This window comes from Emiliania huxleyi, assembly GCF_000372725.1.
Source record: "Emiliania huxleyi CCMP1516 unplaced genomic scaffold EMIHUscaffold_353, whole genome shotgun sequence".
Classification (NCBI taxonomy): Eukaryota; Haptophyta; order Isochrysidales; family Noelaerhabdaceae; genus Emiliania; species Emiliania huxleyi.
This window is the reverse complement of record NW_005199333.1, coordinates 12,722-32,185: the sequence shown is the minus strand read 5'-3', so window position 1 is coordinate 32,185 and position 19,464 is coordinate 12,722. Positions and strand designations below refer to the sequence as shown.

The 19,464-nt window shown below is 65.6% G+C and overlaps 5 protein-coding genes across 5 annotated transcripts in view; 4 read left to right on the top strand and 1 right to left on the bottom strand.

The window, feature by feature from the left end:
* EMIHUDRAFT_242171 (hypothetical protein) overlaps nucleotides 1-160 on the top strand; it is a gene marked incomplete at both ends in the record, with an annotated part of 1,474 nt that extends 1,314 nt beyond the window's left edge. The window contains one exon of the mRNA XM_005772662.1: nucleotides 134-160. Coding sequence (XP_005772719.1) covers nucleotides 134-160 — 27 coding nt within the window. The remainder of the gene's footprint in view (nucleotides 1-133) is intronic.
* Nucleotides 161-5,227: 5,067 nt separating this feature from the next.
* On the top strand, nucleotides 5,228-7,104 carry EMIHUDRAFT_242168 (hypothetical protein; the record flags this gene model as incomplete). The annotated part of the gene is made up of 4 exons (XM_005772661.1): nucleotides 5,228-5,458; nucleotides 5,627-6,352; nucleotides 6,695-6,906; nucleotides 6,981-7,104. The coding sequence occupies 4 exons, from the start codon at nucleotides 5,228-5,230 to the stop codon at nucleotides 7,102-7,104; spliced, it is 1,293 nt and encodes a 430-aa protein (XP_005772718.1).
* A 3,259-nt stretch (nucleotides 7,105-10,363) lies between these two features.
* Nucleotides 10,364-10,990, top strand: EMIHUDRAFT_242166 (hypothetical protein; the record flags this gene model as incomplete). Its single annotated transcript, XM_005772660.1, has 2 exons — nucleotides 10,364-10,617; nucleotides 10,771-10,990. 2 exons carry the CDS (start codon nucleotides 10,364-10,366, stop codon nucleotides 10,988-10,990), a joined length of 474 nt encoding a protein of 157 aa, XP_005772717.1.
* Nucleotides 10,991-14,184: 3,194 nt separating this feature from the next.
* Nucleotides 14,185-14,945, bottom strand: EMIHUDRAFT_369156 (hypothetical protein). The gene has a single exon (XM_005772659.1). It carries the CDS (start codon nucleotides 14,887-14,889, stop codon nucleotides 14,422-14,424), a length of 468 nt encoding a protein of 155 aa, XP_005772716.1. The 5' UTR covers nucleotides 14,890-14,945; the 3' UTR covers nucleotides 14,185-14,421.
* A 3,900-nt stretch (nucleotides 14,946-18,845) lies between these two features.
* On the top strand, nucleotides 18,846-19,322 carry EMIHUDRAFT_242161 (hypothetical protein; the record flags this gene model as incomplete). The annotated part of the gene is made up of 1 exon (XM_005772658.1): nucleotides 18,846-19,322. One exon carries the CDS (start codon nucleotides 18,846-18,848, stop codon nucleotides 19,320-19,322), a length of 477 nt encoding a protein of 158 aa, XP_005772715.1.
* Between the last annotated feature and the right edge of the window lie 142 nt (nucleotides 19,323-19,464).

Here is a 19,464-nt window from a genome sequence, read left to right as displayed (position 1 = left end):
GTTGCTCTCGAGCCGAGTGGCGAGGTGGTCACTCGCCTGTGACGTGCCGCTGCACCGTGTCGACACGCACGCATCTGAAAGCACCACCTGTCGCTCTCAGCCTTCGGTACTCCAGCTTTGATGGCTGCTCCAGGACGTTTGTGAGTATGGTCCGCAGTGACTGAGCGCACGCGACTGCTTCGCTGGCTCTGGTTCGGCTCTCGGCGCTCTCTCCCGCACCGACGCCACTCCACAGAGCAGATGTGTGAGGGAGGTCGCCCATGTGTGAGTGGTGACGTCTCGGCCTGCGTGTCTTGCTCGGCGCGTGGCTGCAGGGTTGACTTTTGGCGGGTGTGCGGGATGTCTGTCGGCCCGAGAGCGATGTGCCATGTGCTTGGGGTGTCTCCTACCATCAAAGGCTAGCTCAAAAATCTTCGGGTAAGAGCAACATACGTTGTAAAAAGAGAAAAAATCCAAGAGATGGGTGGGAGGGCGGGAGAATCCAAAAAAGCCGTTCAAAAAGCCACAAAAAGCCATCGGGCACCTTCCCCACGCGCCTACGGGCACCCCAACACTCCCACACGCCGAGCCACGCGCTGCCGGCGCCCTGCATGACCCTCTCCACGCACACCGCGTGAAAAAACTGCACGTACGTCCCCGCGCGCACGCAAACACGCGCAGCGCCATTTCAGAGCTGTGCCATGTGCGTCTGCTCTGTGCTGGCACCCCATGGCTGTCCCGAGCCGCCCGCACCAGCCACGCGCCTCTCGCACCACCAGAGCCAGGCGCACGACCACTCACGCGGCGACGCGCGCGCCGCAGTGCACCTCTCACTGCAATCTGCGCCCATTGCACAAGCGCCTGCACCTTCTTCAGGCACCATACCGCACCGGAGCGCGACGCGACCGGCAAGACGCTTCACCGCGAGGCGCGCGCGCCGCGCGCGCAGGCCACCGAGCACGCTCTCCGTTACCCGAGCAGGGCTGCTGTGCAGTCTGCATGCAGACTGCACAGCAGCCCTGCCTGTTCTGAACCATTCAGCCCGCGTGCTCCGCTGCGCCCCTGCCGCCTCGCGCCTGCACGACGCAGATCCTGCACTGCACGAGGCGCGCGCGTGGCACGCTGCGCGCGCGCTCCGCCATCCGTTCAGTTTGCTGTCCAGTCTGCCTGCACGCAGCACAGAGCACATGCAAGGAACCCAAGGTACATGTGCACGCCGCGCAGTCCCCGCACCGGCGATGCAGCCCGCACCCCGCGACAGTCGCCTGCCTCACGTCGAGCCCGCGCATGCCGCACGCAGTACTGTGCGCAGTGTATTATGTTCTTGCTATTTCTTTGACACAAAATCAAAAAGAAAACAAAAAACGAAAACAAAGATTTTGTAATACGATACAAACGGCCTCTTTTATGCCAAGATCTTTATAGAAGAAAACTGACAGGAAAGAAAAAACACCGCGGGGACCCACTTCCCCCCCCCCCCCCGAAATTCAGAAAATAAAAGAAAAACAGCCTAACCCCAGTAGGTATAACGCCGAGTGCCAGACCACCAGGGGGCAAGTGTGTGTAGCACCTTCGACCCCGAAATGAAGGTCGCCACGCAAAACCGGGCGCTAGGAGAGGTGAACTGAAGGCTGAGACAACGGAGGCCGAGCCTGAGTGGGCGCCCGCGCGCCCCCACACAGGCAAGCCTCTGTCCTTCGGCCCACTCCGGCGATCGTCCGTGGGCGACCGCGGACAACATGAGGCCTAATCAATTCCCTCACCACCCGACCCCCCTCTAGGGACAGCAGCGCGCTTCTCATCCCGGAGAGGGAAGGAGGGGGGGGGGGGGCGGGGGGGAAATCAAAAAGCCCGAGCAGGGAGTACCCCCGACGGACGCGAGTCGGGGGGAAAGCGAGACGAGAGATTCAAGGCGAACTTCATCGCCCGTCCAGGAGCCCCGCATTAGGTAGCGACCCCAGGTTCAGAGCTAGGCTTCCCGACAGGGCAGGGAACCCCCAGCGCGCAGGCGGGGCCCACGGTAGCCTCGTGCAGTACGCGATACCGAGAGCTGGGGGAGAGGCGCGCCACGCCAAGGGGGACGAGTGACGGGAGGGGGAGAGTAGTGTCTTTCGCAGGGTAAAACGCAATTTTTTTTCTAAGTGGACGGCGCGCACACCAGAGATCACAGTCCACACACGCCTCATCCCTTGCAGCTAGCCTCACCCGACGCACTCCTCGACGCACTCCTCACACGGGCGCGCTGCCGCCCTCCCGCGGCGCCGCCTTTCTGGCAGCTCTGCCCTCCTCGCTCGGCCCGATCGCGTCGGCGAGGAAGTCTGCGTACAGCTGCTCCTCGCCCTCGGCGTCGGCGTCTGCGAGGAGGAGGTCGGTGAGCTCGCCCACACCGCAGGCGCCGAGGGCGAGGCAGCGCTCGTCGAAGTGGCGCTGCATGAGCGGCACGTGCAGCCGGTTGATCCCCATCCACACGCCGAGCTCGGAGGAGAACGGGTCCTCGAGCTCTCTCGCAACCTCGTTGAGGCTGAAGAGGAAGCCGACGCCGAAGAAGGAGATGACGGCGCCGAGGGCGACGGAGGCGACCTTGTCAGCGACGATCACCGGCAGCAGCGCGAGGTTGACGTAGCAGGTCGCCTACGGGGTACATGCCGCGGACATGTCGTGGAACTGCCCCCGCCGGCGCGGGGTGGGGGGAGGGGGATTGCGGCAGCTCGCCGCGTTGAGCTGCGCGACGAGGATGGGGAAGGGCGTGTCGGCAACCTTGAGCGCCGAGAGGTACCAAAAGGTGCCATCCGAGAGGACCTGGTAGATGCGCGACACCACGGGCGGCTCCGCCTCGGAGAGGCCGCCTACAAGGACTTGCCGAAGGCACGTCCCTGTGGACGCTTCTCGGAAAGGCCGCCTCCGCCTCGGAGAGGCCGCCGCTCTTTCGCCGGCGGACGAGCAGCCTCGTCAGCCAGCCAATCACCACGTGCACCCGCTCCGCCGAGGCGGCGAGCCGCGCGCGCTCGGCGGCGGTCACGCCTCCGAGCACGGCGATCGGATTGCGGGCGGAGAAGGCGGCGGCGGCTCTCTCGCGGCGAAGCGCGTCGCGGCCGCCGCAAAACAGGGCGCGGACGCCGCGGCGCTGCGGGCTGAGCGGCGCGGCATACGGGGAAAGAGTGCCGAGGGTGAGGTCGCCGCGCAGCGTGTGCAGCGCGACGGCGTGCAGTAGCGAGCAGAGGTGCGTCACGCAGCGCGCGAACGGCGCGCACTCGCGCTCCTGGCAGCCGGTCGCGTCGGGTAGCTCGTCAAAGGCGAGCGCCATCGAGAGGACATCGCACCACTTTGCGGCCATGTTCTGCGCAGCGGAGCGAGACTCCCAGTAGCGACCGAGCGACTGATTGAGCCGAAAGACGAGGCCGAAGCCCGAGGCGAGCAGGATGGCGTGGTATGAATAGGTGTGGACGAAGAGGAACTCCGCTGTGTCGGCAGTCCACTCCGGGTGCCCGTTTCCGCAAAACGAAGGCCACGAGTTGCAGGCGACCTGCGGGCAAATGCGCAGTGTTGTTGGCTGCGACAGTCATGGTCTGGCGCGGCGGAGGCACACGTCGGGCGACTCGCCTGGGTGTGCAGCGTCACTGTGTACCCTGCGGCAATCGCCGCCCACGGGAGTGCGCGCAGGAGGGCCGAGCTGCCCATGTGGCGCAGCAGGAGGATGATTGGGCCGCACGTGCCCTTGGAGTACCTGTGTGCCGGGCCGACATGCGGCGGGAGCGAAACGTGCGCGTCCATCGCGCTCGGCCTGCAGCGGCTGTGTCAGCCTTCTGTGCCGTGCGGAATTGTGAACAGAATTGTGAACAATTGTGAACAGGTTGCGCCGCGGCCGGGGGCCCTCCGGAGGCCGAGGATGGCCTTGTTCTGTGTGCCGTGCGGAAGTGTGAACAGGTTCTGTGCGATTTCTCGAGGTTCTAGAGGTGGATATCCTTTGGCCGCGTTGGGTAGCGAGGATTGGTGTAACGCGAGCCACGGAGGCGTGTTTTCTGACGGCCGACCGTCAGTCAGTGCACGGAGTTGCCCCTTCTCCGACTGCCCCGGCTAGTTCCCGAGGTCGTCGGGTGTGACCCCTGCGCCCCCCGAGATCTAGCGCAGGTGGGTTGGAGGGGGGCTCGCTGCAGGGAAGGGCTGTGTAAGAAGCCGATCCCCGTAGTCCGCCCCGCTCCTCCCCATCGGGCCGCATGAGCGGCCACGCCTCGCAGATTCGTTTTCGCGCCTGGGTCAGGCGCGCGGGGCATCCCCCGATTTCGGGCCCGGGGTTGTGCGTTTATGTGAACAGGTTGGAGCAGCAGCTCCTGAGGCTGAGCACGGCGCCGCAGGCGCCTGTTGATAGGTCCAGGTGATAGCCCTGGATGGGCAATGCATACGCCTCACTGGGCCTTAGATCGCCCGACCGCGTCCCGGTGCTCTGTGGTCGGATTTGTGACGCCGCCGCACCGCGCCGCGTGCCACGTATCCTGGGACACATGATACGTGCGCACGTCGACGTCCACAACGAGCGAGGCGACCAGATAGACTTGGCCCGCCTCGATGCCAACGACGGGCACGTGATCCAGCGCCAGTCCACCTTCTCCCCCTTCCAGTCCACCTTCCTCCGATCCTCCCCCCTCGAGCCGCCAGCCCTTCGAGGCCTCGTGCGTGCCCTCGGGCCACTCGGGGAGCAGCGAGTACCGCCCGCCCGCCTTGCCTGGAGGGCCCGTCCGAAGGCAAACTGGAATGCGCAGTTGCACGCGTGGCAGGCCGTGGGGCCTCACGAGGAACTCCGTCCCTCCCGCCCGTGAATAGAGCGCTTACGGCCAGGACACTCACAAAAAAAACTCGCCACCGAGGAGGAGGACTTGGAGTACCACTGCAGGAATCCCTGGGGTGTGGACGGGTTTTTTCGCGGTATCCGTGGCGGGATATGGCGGGATATGGCGGGATATGGCGGGATATGGCGGGATATGGCGGGATACCGGGAGATACCGGGAGATACCGGGAGATACCAGGAGATACGAGATACGGGCAGATGATACGGGCAGATACGGGGAGATACGGGAAATTGTGAGGAGATACGGGGAGATACGGTCAGATATTGGAGAGATACATCAAGATACCGCAAAAAACGGCTGGAACCAAGCGCGCGAAACGTTCGCGCGCCCGCTCTCTGCTCGCTCTCACCGCCACCAGCGAGCGCCGGACCGCAGCCCGGCCCACGCGGCCGGGCACCACCGTGATGGCGGCCTCGCGGCCGACCATCGCTCCCGACGAGGATATCGCGGCCCTCCTCGAGCGGGCGCAAGTTTCTGCGCCCATCTCAGATAAGGTGGTGCCGCAGCTGCTGGCCCAGGATGTTGGCAGCGTCGCGGCGCCGCTCGAGGCGGGCAGCAGCGCGGTGGCCGGCGGCGATGGTACTGCGGGCGAGCGCGCGGGCGGCGGCGTCGGTACAGGCGCTGCCGAGGGTGCCGTGCATGCCGCATTGCATGCGATTGCCGCAGCCGGGCTTAGCGGCCCCCGCGGCGGAGATGGGACGCGCTCCGCTAGCGAGGAGCACGGCGGCGGGGCGGCGGCCGGCGGCGAGGGCCGCGGCGGCGCGCGCCCCCAAGAGGCGGACAGCGGCGCCTGTGATGCGCAGGCCGCAGAGGGTGGAATCGGAGGTGGGACCGAGGTGTCCAGTTTGGACCCCTTGGTGCCCGCGCTGCCGACGAGCGGCGATGGGACGATCGACGCTGCGAGGGAGGATGAGGAGGAGTGGGCTGCGGCGGCGGCGGCCTACCGGCAGGTGTGCCCGGTGCGGCGAGAGGTGGCCGTGTTCGAGGAGTACAGGCGCCAGGCAGCTGCTGAGGGCCGTGCAGCAGCAGAGGCAGCGGCGGAGGCGGAGATGGAGGAGGAGGAGCCCGAAACGGGCAGCGGGGAGGCTGCGGCATTGGCCGCGCCCCTGCGCGGCCTGGCGTCTGCGCCAGGCTGCGCTGGCACAACGGACAGGGTCACTTCTTTTTCCGACACTCTCCGCCCCGCCTGCAGCGCGACAACGGCTTCATCATCTTCATCAGCGGCCTTCATCCATGCCTACCGGCCTCCTGACCCTTTGAGTGTCGGGCCTTGCGGCGTGATATGCGCCCACGGATACGCCACAATCTGGCCCGCCGGATACGACGAACCCTGCCTCCTCGATGGGGCAGCGATTCGGCTGCTGGCGTCGGCGATGGCGACAGTGCGGGCGTATGAGGACATCGAGGCGCGTCGCGGCCGGGATGGTGGCGATGTCCGGGACGTGCGCTGCTGCCGGGACGTGCGCTCCTGGGCGGAAGTCTGCGCGGCGGCTCGCGAGAGGGAGTTCAAGATCTTGGCTCGCGATTCGGTTCGCGCGGCGGCGGCTCGCGCGGCGGCTCGCGCGGCGGCGGCTCGCGCGGCGGCGGAGGCGGCGGCAGAGGTGGCTGAGGCGGCGAAGGAGGAGGAGCCCGAAACGGGCAGCGGGGAGGCTGCGGCATTGGCCGCGCCCCTGCGCGGCCTGGCGTCTGCGCCAGGCTGCGCTGGCACAACGGACAGGGTCACTTCTTTTTTCGACACTCTCCGCCCCGCTTGCAACGCGACAACGGCTTCATCACCTTCATCATCCTCGACATCCATCGCCGGTGCGGCGGCCGGCGAGGCCACGGCGGCGGCGCCGGCGTTGACCAAGAGCGCTAGGAAGCGGCTCAAGGAGAAGGCGAGGAAGGGGCGGCGCGCTGCAGAGGCGGCGGGCGAGCCGGAGGTGGCGCCATCGCCGGCGCCGCCGCCGGTGTTCAAGACGCTCAGGGAGAAGAAGGCGGCTCAGGCGTCAGCGGAGGGCTGGGCGGCGGAGGTGGCGAGGGCCGAGGAGCTCTACGAGGAGCTGCGCGAGCGCGCGCCCCAGCACTGCCGCCGTGGCGGCAAGTGGGCGCGCGAGAAGTTTTCCCGCGCGCGCGAGGGGCAGGCGTTCCCAAGGGGACGGTCCTGTGCCTCGGCAGGGTGCTCGACGCGCACGATGAGCAGGATGACGCGGAGGGTGGGCACCGGGACTGGGAGGAGGACCCGCTCGGGTTCGACACCAACCCGATGCTGCTCCGCGCCATGTGCATGGCGTTCGAGTGAACGCCGTGCAGGCAGCCTGTGCCTTTTGGTGTACCCCGTTTGTACCGCGTCCTGTGCCCCCGAGTTCATTTAATATAAATACCGCAAAAAAACCGTCCGCACTAGGCTCTACGAGTACGGGTACTGCAGGACCACGCCCCCCCTGCAAGCCGCGTGCGGTTGTCAGAACTGGTTGGCCTCTGCACTGCCGGCGAAGTTGCACGCTGCGCCGCCGCCCGCGCGCCGCTGACGCGCCGATGGCCTCCCACCGCATCGGCGCGCGCGTCGCGGGCCTCTCGCCAGCGCAGCTGTGCGCCATCATCGAGGCGCAGGCGGGCGCGAGCGCCGCCGCGCTGCGCGTGGCGGAGGAGCACGCCGCTCGGCTCGTGGAGCAGCCCGAGTGGGTGCTCTCCGAGGTCCTCCTCTCGCCGGACCTCGCCCCGCACATCCTCGCCCAGCTGCCGACCAAGGAGCACGCCGCCAAGGGGACGTGCCGCGCGTGGCGCCGCGGCTGGAAGGAGACGCTGAAGAAGCGCGAGAGGCCGCGCCTGCTCGTGATCGGCGGCGAAGACAACAGTGGATGCCTCTTCAGCTCGATGGAGCGGTACGACCCGTCAACGAATGCGTGGGAGGAGGAGGCCATGGTGCCAATGCCGACGGCACGCAAGGGTGCTGGCACAACGGTGCTCGATGGCAAGCTGTACGCGGCGGGCGGCCTGAATGAGGCTGACCGCGCACCTTCCAACCAGGTGGAGCGGTACGACTTGACTTCGAAAGCATGGGAGTCTGTGGCGCCGATGGCGGAGGAGCGGTACGATCACGCTGTGGAGGTGCTCGACGGCAAGCTGTATGCCGTGGGCGGGTACGACGGCGGCGCCCTCAGCTCAGTCGAGCGGTACGACCCGGCCTTGGATACGTGGGAGCAGGTGGCGCGGATGGCGTCGGCGAGGAGCGGTGTCGGCTTGGCGGTGCTCGACGGCAAGCTGTACGCTGTGGGTGGGTGCTACGACGGCGGCGCCCTCAGCTCAGTCGAGCGGTACGACCCGGCCTTGGATACGTGGGAGCAGGTGGCGCCGATGGCGTCGGCGAGGAGCGCTTTCGGCTTGGCGGTGCTCGACGGCAAGCTGTATGCCGTGGGTGGGTGCTACGGCGGCTACCTCAGCTCGGTGGAGCGGTATGATCCGACAACGAACGCGTGGGAGGCGGTGGCGTCGATGGCGGCGTCGCGGGCTGCTGTCGGCGTGGCGGTGCTCGACGGCAAGCTGTTCGCTGTGGGCGGCGAGAGGGAGGAGGAGGACGAGGAAGAGGAGGACGGCCCAGTCAACAGGGTAGAACGATTCGACCCGTCTACGAACGCGTGGGAGGAGGTGGCGCCGACGGTGACGGCACGGAGTGCGCCCTGGGTCGCCTTGCTGTAGAGGCAAGGCGAGATGATGATGTACCGGCCGGTGGCGCAAGCCTGGGTCTGCAGGGCTCGCCTGCGACTCGCACCAGCGAGCACCTCGTGCACTCCACACGACTAGTGGTGGATAGCGCAAGCTGGGCCACCAGTGAGGAGCAGACTCTCAGCCCCTCGGCTTCTAGTTAGGCGATAGGCGAGCCCCAGCCGGTGTAATCTATCGCGAGAATGCCCTCGAGAATGAAAATCTCGGCAACCATGCACCATACACTTTTTTCCATGCAATCATATGGTGCGAAATCTTGTGCAGAGGCCACACCCACAGCCGCTCAGGGCACCCTATGACGTATGAGGTGGCTATAGAAGTCTTTATTAGGCTAAGAGTCTTTATATAGGGTCTCTGACTACTCTGACCCATCGCCATCCAAATACTTCTACCTGTGTCGAGCCTGTGTGCTGTGAGAGAGAGTTGTGTTGTTTAAATTCTACTTCTAGGCACAGGGTAAATCAGTTGAGGCATTCACCACATGCTAGGGGGGGGGTCCCGCCCCCCCCAGCACGCTGGGGGGGGGGGGGTCGTGGCCGAGGACCCCCCCAGAGACTCGTGGTCAGGCCCTCCGGGCCCTTGATTTTGCGCCTCATTTCGCAGCATTTTCGAGAGGAAAATCATCCTTTGGAGCTACATGAGCCTTGAGACTGGTCAGATTCCCCAAGATATTGGACTTTCAGCCACGATTTCACAACTTTGGGGGCAAAATCGGCTCTCTGGCGGCTATTCCTAGCCTACGAACCGCTGGGGGGTGCCCAACACATGCTAGGGGGGGGGGTCCCGACCCCCCCAGAGGCTTCACCACATGCTGGGGGGGGGGGTCCCGACCCCCCCAGAGGCTTCACCACATGCTAGGGGGGGGGTGGGGCGTGGAGAGAAGTGCGCCCCCCTCCCTGGAAGCGATGTCCGCCTGCTCTAAGAGTTGCGCGCGACACACACCGAAGGTGTCAATCAACGCATTCGGCTGCTTCGGGTGAGCGATCAATCAATCACAAGCAGAAGCACAACCGCGCAAGACCAAAAGAGCTCACTACCTATACCGACCGTACCGCGTATACGCCTCAGCGGGCATCTAACTTGTAACTAAAGCCGTACTCGAGTAGCACCCCACCTCGATCTTATTCATTCATTGCTGAACTCGCACAAAAAGCGCCTTGCCGGCCGGGGATTGCCGGCCGTTCGCTCATTTCCCGAGAACACCAGCACGAGCGCGCTTCGAGTCTCTGACTGCTTTCGCTGGGCGGCACGCGCTGCGAGACAGTCGACCTCTTTGCTGTTGTGGTGTCACAACTCGGTGCATAATTGCGCCACTCCCCCACCGGTGTATAACCACGCCTTCGTACTTTGAGTACTCTCTATAAATATGTCTTCCTCGGATGAGGAAGCCCGCGGCACTGCGGGCAGTCTATCTCCCGCGACCAAACCGCGGAACCGCGTACGACTTGAACTCCACTTGCTGGACACCGAAGATTCGGGTTCAGATGACCATCTCTCGAGCGAGAGAAGAGGGACGCCTCACGATACTACAGAGGGCCGAGACCAGGACCATTCCACACGGTCAGACCACTCCGATCCCCACCACACCACGTTGGGCAGGCTTGGTAGCAACACCGAGCCCAAGGACGACACCGATGCACTGGACAAGTCATCGTCGCCTGGCTCCGCTGGGGAGGGGGCTACGCCAGCTGGAATGCCTTCTGCCAGGACGCCGCCTCTCGCAGACCTTCGAGCCGCGCACGCGGGAGTGGCTCGACGCTCTACCCTCCCGTCGCATCCTCAAGACGCACTCTCCGCTCCGCATTTTCCCGAGCATTCCTGGCGAGGACGGTGCCATGCCCTATGCGGACGGAGCCAAGACCATTTTCGTCGTCCGCAACCCCAAAGACACTGCAGTATCGTTTTATCACCACGCGCGCAACAAGGACGCCTTTCAGTTTGCCGAAGGCGAGTGGCCGGACTTCTTTGACATCTTCATGCGCGGTGGTGTCGGCTCCGGCGACTGGTTCGAGTTTGTGACCGAGTGGTGGGATCTTTCACAGAGGCGCCCGGCCAGCGTCTTGTGGGTGCACTACGAGGAGATGCTAAAGTCGCCCGGCACGCAGATACTCCGCATCGCACAATTCCTTGGTGTGGCGCCCGTCGACGAGCAACGTCTGAGCAGGCCAGTCAGTCAGCCTTGCACACTATAGTTTGCTCCAGCGGGCCACTGCTCTTGAGAGTGCGCCTCTTCGTTGCGTAGGGTGGTGGCGGGGAGCCGCTTCGATGCGATGAAGGCGACGCACAACAACCAGACCGGCCGGAGGGGGCACTTTCGCAGGGGCGTGGCCGGTGGCTGGCGCGAGGAGATGTCGGAGGAACAGAGCACCGCGATCGACGAGGCCTTCGCGCGGCGCCTCCCTCTCGAGCTGCAGCGGCTGTTCCAGTTTGAAGTCGCCCTTGACGCGACTCCTCCTCACTGAGGTGCGCCGCCGACAACTCCAGCAGACACAGCGACGACGCGCTGGCCAGCAAAAGCCTCGATCTTCTTGGGCAGCAGCTGGTCTTGCATGTCGTTGTGGCCCAGCCTGCCAAAGCATCCATAGACCGCCGAGGACCCGCTCGTCGGCGCGCTCGTCTACGAGGAGAGCGTGAGGCAGCAGCTGCCCACCGCCTTCTACGCGCTGCGCCCGTGGCGACACAACCGCTTCTGGGTCGACTTACGCACGAGGCGCGCACGCTGCCCGACGCGACCATCCTCGGTGTGCGCGCTCCCCCACACCCCGCCTCTCACGCCTCGGCCCATGCGTGTGCACCTTTGCCGCCCGAGTAGTCCCCTCCATCCTCCATCCCGACCGTACCCGCAGGTGCACCGCGTGTACAACTCGATGCTCGCAAAGGTGTCGGCGCGCTTCGCGCCCTGCGCAATGGCGCCAACGCGTCGCGTCGTACGTGCAGTACGATTGCGGCAAGTGCTCAGAGTGGGGGTGGCAACAGGGCACCTCCAAATTTGCGTGCTGCATGAAGCGTCCATGTGCGGCCAATGATCCCTCAGTGCCTCTTGCATCTTGTGGTCTCGTTGTGTAGATTACTCTCTTCTGCTCTGCACACGTTATCACGGTCTGAGCCCTGGTGTCGAGAGGGGGACCGACCCTCTCAGAGGCGGCGGGCGGGCGCCCACTGACCGAGAGATCAAAATCGCTCGGCCCGGGCGCGCACCCACACCGCCACACGCACACGCAGCGAGCCAAGCGGACGGGCACCAGAGCCGGCAAAACGACTAAAACGTGCCAAGCGGCGCATGCGCATGCGCACGACGCATGGCCACACCAGACCGAAGAGGGCTCGACACAGCGTCGCGTAGGAGTTGGGCGCACGCGGGTGGCGCCGTGGCGCGCGCGGGCGCGACGAGCGGACGGGCGGACGCGGCCAGCGGCGGTCGCACGACGAGAGAGAGGAACGCCCCACGCAGGCGCGGAACGGCCATGCCGCGGCAGCGCGGCAGGCGATCCGTCATTTCCGCCGCCACGCCGCCGCCTCCGCGGCGCCCTCGCGATCAGTGCGGCTGGGGGTCGCGGTGTGCGACCAGCACCGGAGCGTCTAACTGCGGGCAGTGCATCCGCGCCGCGGCGCGCAGCCACTCCGTGTCCTCGCGCTTTCCGCTACCAAATGCGCGAAATGGAGTGAACGGGATCAGGTCGACGTGCAGTTTGCGCAAGTTCGGGCCCAGCTGCGGCAGCGCCGGAACCAGGTCGTGCACGCGCAGTTTCGTGGTCGCACGGACGGAGAGCTCGTGCAGCGTGCCACCAACGGAGCCAATCAGCTCGGTGGCGCAGCGCCCCAGCGTGTTGGTACCCTCCCGCGGGTACGGCCCAGAATATCCCGCCGACGCGTGGACGATCTCCAGCTGCCGCAGTCCCGTGAGGTGCGCGCCGTGGCGGCGCTCTGGGTGGCGGCGTAGCGGCTCATCCGGCGAGTGCACGAGGGTTACGAAGGAGAGGCGGCGCAGCTCGCTGGCGTGGCGCGCCGCGACCGACTCGATGATTTTGTGCGCGAGAAGGCCGTCGTTCCGGAAGCGGATGACGAGGCCATCGCCCTCCTCCGCCGGGGGGAGCAGCCCCACTTCGTGGCTGACGCCGATGGTGAGCGCGCGCACGGGCGGCTGTGCTGCGCGGAAGTTGCGGCAGACGGTGCACCAGAGCAGGCCTCGGCGTCCTTCCAGCATGACGGCGATGCGGCTGACCGCCACGTCGGGGAGTTCCGCCCACGTCACCGATGATGGACACGTGCTGAGAATGGCGTCGTCGACGCTGGCGCGAGTGGCGGAGTCGCCCGTCGCGGCGGTGGCGAGAAGCGTGACCAGCTGTTCGTGGGACAGCATGGCGAGGCGCGTCGAGTAGCGCCCGCCGCAGGGCGCGGGTGGGTCCCACCTCGTTTTGAGTGCATGGCGCAGCACATCGCAGCTGCGCCGCAGGTCGTGGAGGGGTACTTCGGAGGACAGCACGTACTCCATGTCGAGACGATCAAGCCCTTCCCCCTGAAGCCTGAAGCCCATGGCTTGGACGATCTCGTGTGCACCGCGGAGCTCAAAGTTCTTTCCAAGGCTGCGGTTGCGCGCCTCGGCGTCTGCAAGGCCGCGTTGATCGGCAGCACGGATGATCTTTCTCACGCGCTGATAGACGTATTCCAGGACAGCGGTGGCATCATCCGCCTTGTCCTCCGCCTCATCCGCCTCATCCGCCTCATCCACCTCAAGGAAACTGATGCCCTGCGGCCAGCGGCGGAGAAGGCGCTCGAGCTCGGTCGACATGGACGGTGCTCTCTTTTGGAGGACGTGCGTCGTGCCCCCGGCCCGCGCCTACTTTTTGAGCCTACTGTACTTTTAGCTTACTGGGAGAAAAGAGACAGGGCGGTTGTCAACAGGGAGAAGTCGTAAAATCCTTTTTTGCACGACACTGGGCACGGGACTGGGGTTGTAAAATTCTTTTTTGATTCACAGGAGCCGGCGCGGTTCCCCTTTGGGGGGCTTGGGACGAACGAGGACCGCGACGGCAGCTCAAGCGGGAGGGAGCGGAGACAGTGGGCAGCGAGCGAAGTGGGTGAGACTGATGATGCTCCTTCGACTTAGGGAGCGGTTCCGCTGCTGGGCGAGCTTCAGGGTGGTGCTCACGCGAAAAGGAATCGACGCGATGTACAAAGCATACAAGAAGAGGAGAAAGAAGAGGAGAGGCGCCAGTGATGACGAAACAGAAGCTAGTGCAGACGAGGGCAGGGCAGACCCGGGGACGGCGGAGGCGGACCAGACGGCATCGACCGCCGAGGGAACGTTGGGAAGAGGCACGAGGAGGGCGCTGGGCGGCAACCTCAACCGACTATGGAGGACCAGTCGCCAGACGACGCAGGGCAGACGACGGTGAGGCGGAGCAGTCGCGCAGGGCGAGACGAGGGAGGGAGCAGGACGTTGCGGAGATCAGCAGGAGGATGTACGAAGAGATTAGGAGCAGCAGGGACCCGAGGGACCATGTGGAAGACGGCTAGTGCTAGTCCCCCATCGGGAGGACGACCCCGGCTAGTCGCCGACCACACCCACAAAGAACCCTGCACAAAGACCGCAGGGCGGGGACCTGTTCCTTTTTACCCATCTCCTAGTAGAGGTGTCCGTTTTATTTATTTATTTAATTAATTAATCAACAGGTGCTAGCACACCATACATGGACATGGGCCATACAGTAGCCGCGCCGTACCAGGAGTAGTTGCTGCGCTGGCAGACATGTGGCTGAGTCTGATGTGCATGCGCTCAACATTTCTGCTCACTGCTTCACGCGCGACAATAGAGACTCCTTCCCGCTGTGGCGTTTGCGGGCGGAATGGCTGCGGGCGAGAGCGAGAGCGGCGAAGCCACCACCTAGCGTCGTCAGTTCTCGGCGCCGAGCAGCGCCCCGAACGCCGCAACCTCCCCCTCGACCGTGCGGCCGGGCCGGAAGCTGAGGTTGGCGGACACCCAGAGGCGGCCGTCGTCCACATCGACGACCACGCCCTCCGGCCACAGCGGCGACGCGCGGACGGCGGCGGCGGCGCTCAGCAGCCCGGTCACCTCGGCGAGCTCTGCCGCGACGCCGCTCCATCCAGATAGAAGGTCGCGTCCTCCGTCGTGAGCGCCCGCCGTCGCCGCGCCGCCTTTGAGCGCCGGCGGGGGTGGCAGCAGCAGCGCCTCGAGGTGGTGGAGGAGCGGCGCCGCGGGCCTCGCGTGGAGCACGCAGCGCAGCGTGGACGAGAAGGGCGGGGCCGAAGCACCCCCTTCTCCCGCGGCAGGGCTGCTCGCCCCTCCCCGTGCCGCCGCGAGGCAGGCGTGCACGCCGAGGGCCGCCTCACGGTCCTCCATCTCCTTGGGTCCGTCCGCCGCATCCTCCCCGGCGAACGTCGCCTCGAGAGCGTCCCAGAGCCGCGAGGCTGCCGCCCGCACCACGCCCGACCGCTCCTCGACCCGCGACACGGCGGCGGCGAGCGCGTCGAGCGGCGCCGCCGCCACGTCCAGCGCACACGCGAAGCGGCTCGAGTCCTCGGCCTTGTCCTTGTGCATGTGCAGGCAGCCGAGCAGCGCGCGCACGCCGGAGGCGCCCTCGCCAAGCTGTTCGAGCGAGCCTGCCAGCGACTCGAGCCCGCCGGCCAGGGAGAGGGCGCCAACGACGTGCGCTTTGCGGTGGCGGGGCGGCGGCAAGGTGGGCAAGGCGGTTGCAGCAGAGGAGGCGGCGGTGGGGGCGATGAGGGCGGCGGCGGAGGCGGCGGTGGTGGTGTTGGCCGCGGAATAAGAGGAGGCCGCAGCCTGTGCTGCCCTCCCAGGATCCTCGCTCAAGAGCCACGTCGCATCGACCCGCCAGGTTGGCGGGGCATAGAGGGTGCTGCCGAGCCGCAAGCCGAGCGCGGCGCCGCCGTGGCCGAGGCCGAGCCACTCTGCGAGGCGTCCGACAGGCAGGTGCGGGAAGGAGTGGTCGAGGACGTGGGTGAGGTTGGAGGTGTGCTTTTGGATGCGCTTCTCGGTGAACAGACCCGTTGCCTGCCGGACGAGGTAGGTCAGCAGCATGGACAGCGTGTTGAGGCCGCGGACATTCTCGAGCGCAATCTCTTTGAGCGAAATGTCGGCATGCGCCTCGCGCACGTGCAGAGCGGCCTTGCCTTCCGGCGTGACGAACACGTCGAAAAGCACTGAGATGCCTGTCTCTAGCATCTGAGCCGCAAAGTCGGCCTCAAAGTCGGCGTGCGGCCATGACTGCTGGGTGACCCGTACGCGGCCTGCGGCCGCAGCCTTCAGGCCGCCGATGGTGGCGAGGATGCCTCCTCCCTGTGCGCAGCGCAGGGTGAAGGCTGCAACGTCGCAGCCCGTCACGCCCAGCTGGTGGACACTGATGTCGAAGCTCCGCTCTACATGGACGGTGTTGGCATAGAAGTGGTGCAGCGGAGCCTCGCACACAGCATCGGCGACGATCGGGCGCAGGTGATGGGTGAGGCCGTCAAGTATCGAGTCTGCGATCCATAGCCTGCCGTCGGCGCTGGCGGAGAGGGAGCGGTGGACCGCGCTTGCTCCGCCAGCGGCCCTGGCGGAGAGGGCGCGGACCGCGCCCTCTCCGCTAGCGGCAGCCGATACGAAAACGGCCGAGAGCATGGCGGGGAGCGGCGATGCCGCACACCCAGCTGAAGGCAAGGTACTCGAGTAGACCAGACCGTTTTGAGTACCCGGACAAGCCGCCGGTGGCATCTCTTTCCACCCAAGAAGCCCGTTTGGAGGGATGGGCGGCAGTGTGCGGGCGGTGAAGTGCTAGTCCTCTCATCAATTTAGAACGGAACGCCCCTCCCTCCCTTCTTCCCTCTATCCCTTTTGCTCTCTAACCTAGACACAGACAGACTGTTCACCAACCAATCCTCTACCCCTCCCTCTCTCCCCATCCTAGACTCCCTCCACGCGTCCGATCTGGCCAGCCTGCGGCAAACATACTCACGCGGGAGCATTTCACTCTAGCTGAGGGGCTCGCTAAACGCTCGCCGAGCTCCATGCTGTGCAACACCACCTCCTCACTAATCGTCAGGGGCGCGGAGAGCGCAGTGCACTGCGGTGAGGCTGCGCAGCGGGGGCTCGCCCCCTGCACCGCGCTCAGCGGCGCAGGCGGGAGGGCGGTCGGTGGCGGCGGCGGCGAGGCGCGAGGCGGTGGCGGGGTGGTGGTGCGGGCGGCGGGATGACAGGGGAGGCGGCGGGATTGACAGGGGAGGCGGCGGCCACGAGCGGAGCGGCGCGAGAAGGGGGGGGGGCGGCGGCGAGGCGCCGGTGAGCGAGGCGCCCGCGCCATATCAGAGAGGGACGCGCCGCTGCGAGATGGAGGGCGGCGGTGACGGAGGCGAGGCGCGAGGCGGCGGCGGCGGCGGCGGCGGCGGCGGCGGCGGCGAGAACGGCGGCACCGAGTCTCGGTGAGCGGCGGCGGGAGGAGGAGCAGCGGGCAGCGCTCGCTCGCTGTTGACGGGATTGCTTTTGAGCCTGGGAGCCCATGCCACTGCGACCGGCGTGCCCGGGAACGGAGATCGCGCGCGCGCCGCCACTCACGACGCGCGCGCGATCTTCGCGGAGTCGGGTCCCCAGAGGGAAGCGGTCTTCTCGGCCGACGTCCAGCGGCGCGCAAGGAAGCAGGCGCAGCGGAGGCGGCCTAGCACCGGCTCGGCGCCGGGCGGTTGCGCTGCCCGCGAGCCGCGTCCTGAGCCTCGGCAGCGCGCTGCGCGGCGCGGCGCTCGCGCTGCTTCTGTGCCGAGAGCGGCATGATTCGCCAGCTGAAGCTCCAGACTCCTCGGGTCCGCGAGTTGCACGATTTGCGCAGGTTGAGGGGAAATTGGCGTAAGCGTCTGAAAGCAGTCTTGGGTGGTAAGAAAGAAAGAAAACACTACGTAAAGGAGGGATGGGATGCCAAATTAAAAAAGGGGTTTGAGAGCTTCTAAAATTCTTTTTTTGAGTTACCACATCGAGCGTGCCTCGATTTGCTCACAACTCGGCGATCGAACGAGGCGACCGGCATACAGCGTTGGCAAGGAGAGTTTTGGAGTTTCTTCTTTTTCCGGCTGTGCGCCTCTTTTGGTACCTGTGTCGAACCTGTGTGCTGTGCGAGAGAGTTGTCTCTTTGTTGAATTCTTTTTCTATTGACATCATCATCAAGACGTTCGAGTTACCACCACCACTCATCGGCCGCGCGGGGGTGAGGGGGGATTGCCTCTACACGCTCTAGTCACATCCGCCCCGTCCTCAATACTTTGGCAGCCAAGCGACGAGCACGCGCCGACGAACGAGGACGAGCAAAGCGACGAGCACGCCATCAAAGAGCCGACCCGCTTGGCGCCCTGCGTCAGGGTCTGCATACGAGCCGGGCCATGGGTCGTGCAGCAGAAGCCAGCTCATCTCCCCCTTCGCCATCTCCTCGGGAGTGAGCAGGCACGCCTCGAGCGGGGATGGCTGGAAGCTCGCTGCTGCAGCCACACCGCACGCTTCGGGGCGGGCCCTCATGGGACATGGCTGAGAAGCTGGCTATATCGCAGTCATTTTGGGTAAGATGGCTGGGGCACAGCCATTGCAGCCATCTACTATGGCTGGAGCACAGCGATTGCAGCCATCTTCCGGAGCATGGCTGGTGATAATCGACAGCAGCCATCCCGCCGCTCCCGCCCGCCACGTGCGCAGATGGCCTCTATCTCTCTCTCTCTCGCCCCCCCCCCCTCTTCTCTTCTCTCTTGTGCGACAGAATTCTTTTCTGTGCCAAGAAAGAAAGAAAACAGACAGCCCAAGGGAGGGATGGGAGGAGGGCACGCCGCCACCACACAGGGATTTTAAGGAGAGGAGTGTTGTGGTGGTGCTAGCCGTCGCCCACCCTTGCGCCTTGGGCGTCTGCCCCTTCCTTCCTATCTCTCTTCGCAGTCCCTCGCCGATTCTCGCTGCAACCTTCATTCGTCCCACTCCCAAAGAAAACAGACAAACCCAAACGAGGGATGGGGGAGGAGGATCCTCCCGTAGAAAGAAAGAAAACGGACAACCCAAGGGAGGTTTTGCCAACAATAGCTAAAACCCAAGGGAGGGATGGGAGGACGGCACGCCGCCACCACACAGGGATTTTAATAGGATCCTCCCGTCGTTCTCTTTGAAATCCTGGAGCACTTGGAGCTCACATCCAGGGCCGGGAAAAGAAAGAAAGAAAACAGACAACCCAAGGGAGGGATGGGAGAACGGCCGGGGAGCTAACATAATACCGAAAAAATCTTTTCAAAAACGGGCCGCTCTCTGTCGTCGTCGTCGTGCCGCCGCGCCGCTTTCAAATGTCGCGGGACCGGAACCACCGCGGCAACCGTCGCAAAAGGAGCCCGCCGGCGCGGGGCCAGTCGCAGGATCGCTCCAAGCGCGGGCCGGCGAGCGAGTGGGCCCGCTCGCCCGGCGGCTCCTCGGCTCGCGACGACTCGGCCGCGGCGGAGGAGCGGGCGGAGAACCACTACATGGTGCGGGTGGGCGACCGCTTCGACGGCGGCCAGCTCGAGGTCGTGCGCGAGCTCGGCAAGGGGACGTTTGGCCGCGTCGTCGAGATGAGCGAGCGTGGCAGCGGCGCGCTCTGTGCGGTCAAGGTGGTGCGCGCGGTGAGCAAGTACCGCGACGAGGCGCAGGTGGAGGCCGACATCCTGCGCGAGGTGCAGGCGCGGCTGCCTTCCGACAGCGCCGTCCCCATCTGCCGCCTCCACCGCACCTTTACCGAGCGAGGCCACTTTTGCATCGTGCTTGACCGGCTGGGCTCGCGCCTCTAGATCGGAAGAAGGAGACACTTGTCGTCTTCGGACGAGCACTCCAGAGGGCGCGAGTCCAACTGCACCCCGCTGTCTCCCGCTGCATTCGCTCGCCTCGCAGCCCTCGTACTCACGATCTGCTCCGAGCGCGGGAACCCGACTC

Coding starts and splice junctions, on each gene's coding strand:
- EMIHUDRAFT_369156 (XM_005772659.1), bottom strand. CDS start 14,889: ATGGAGGACCGTGAGGCGGCCCTCGGCGTGCACGCCTGCCTCGCGGCG.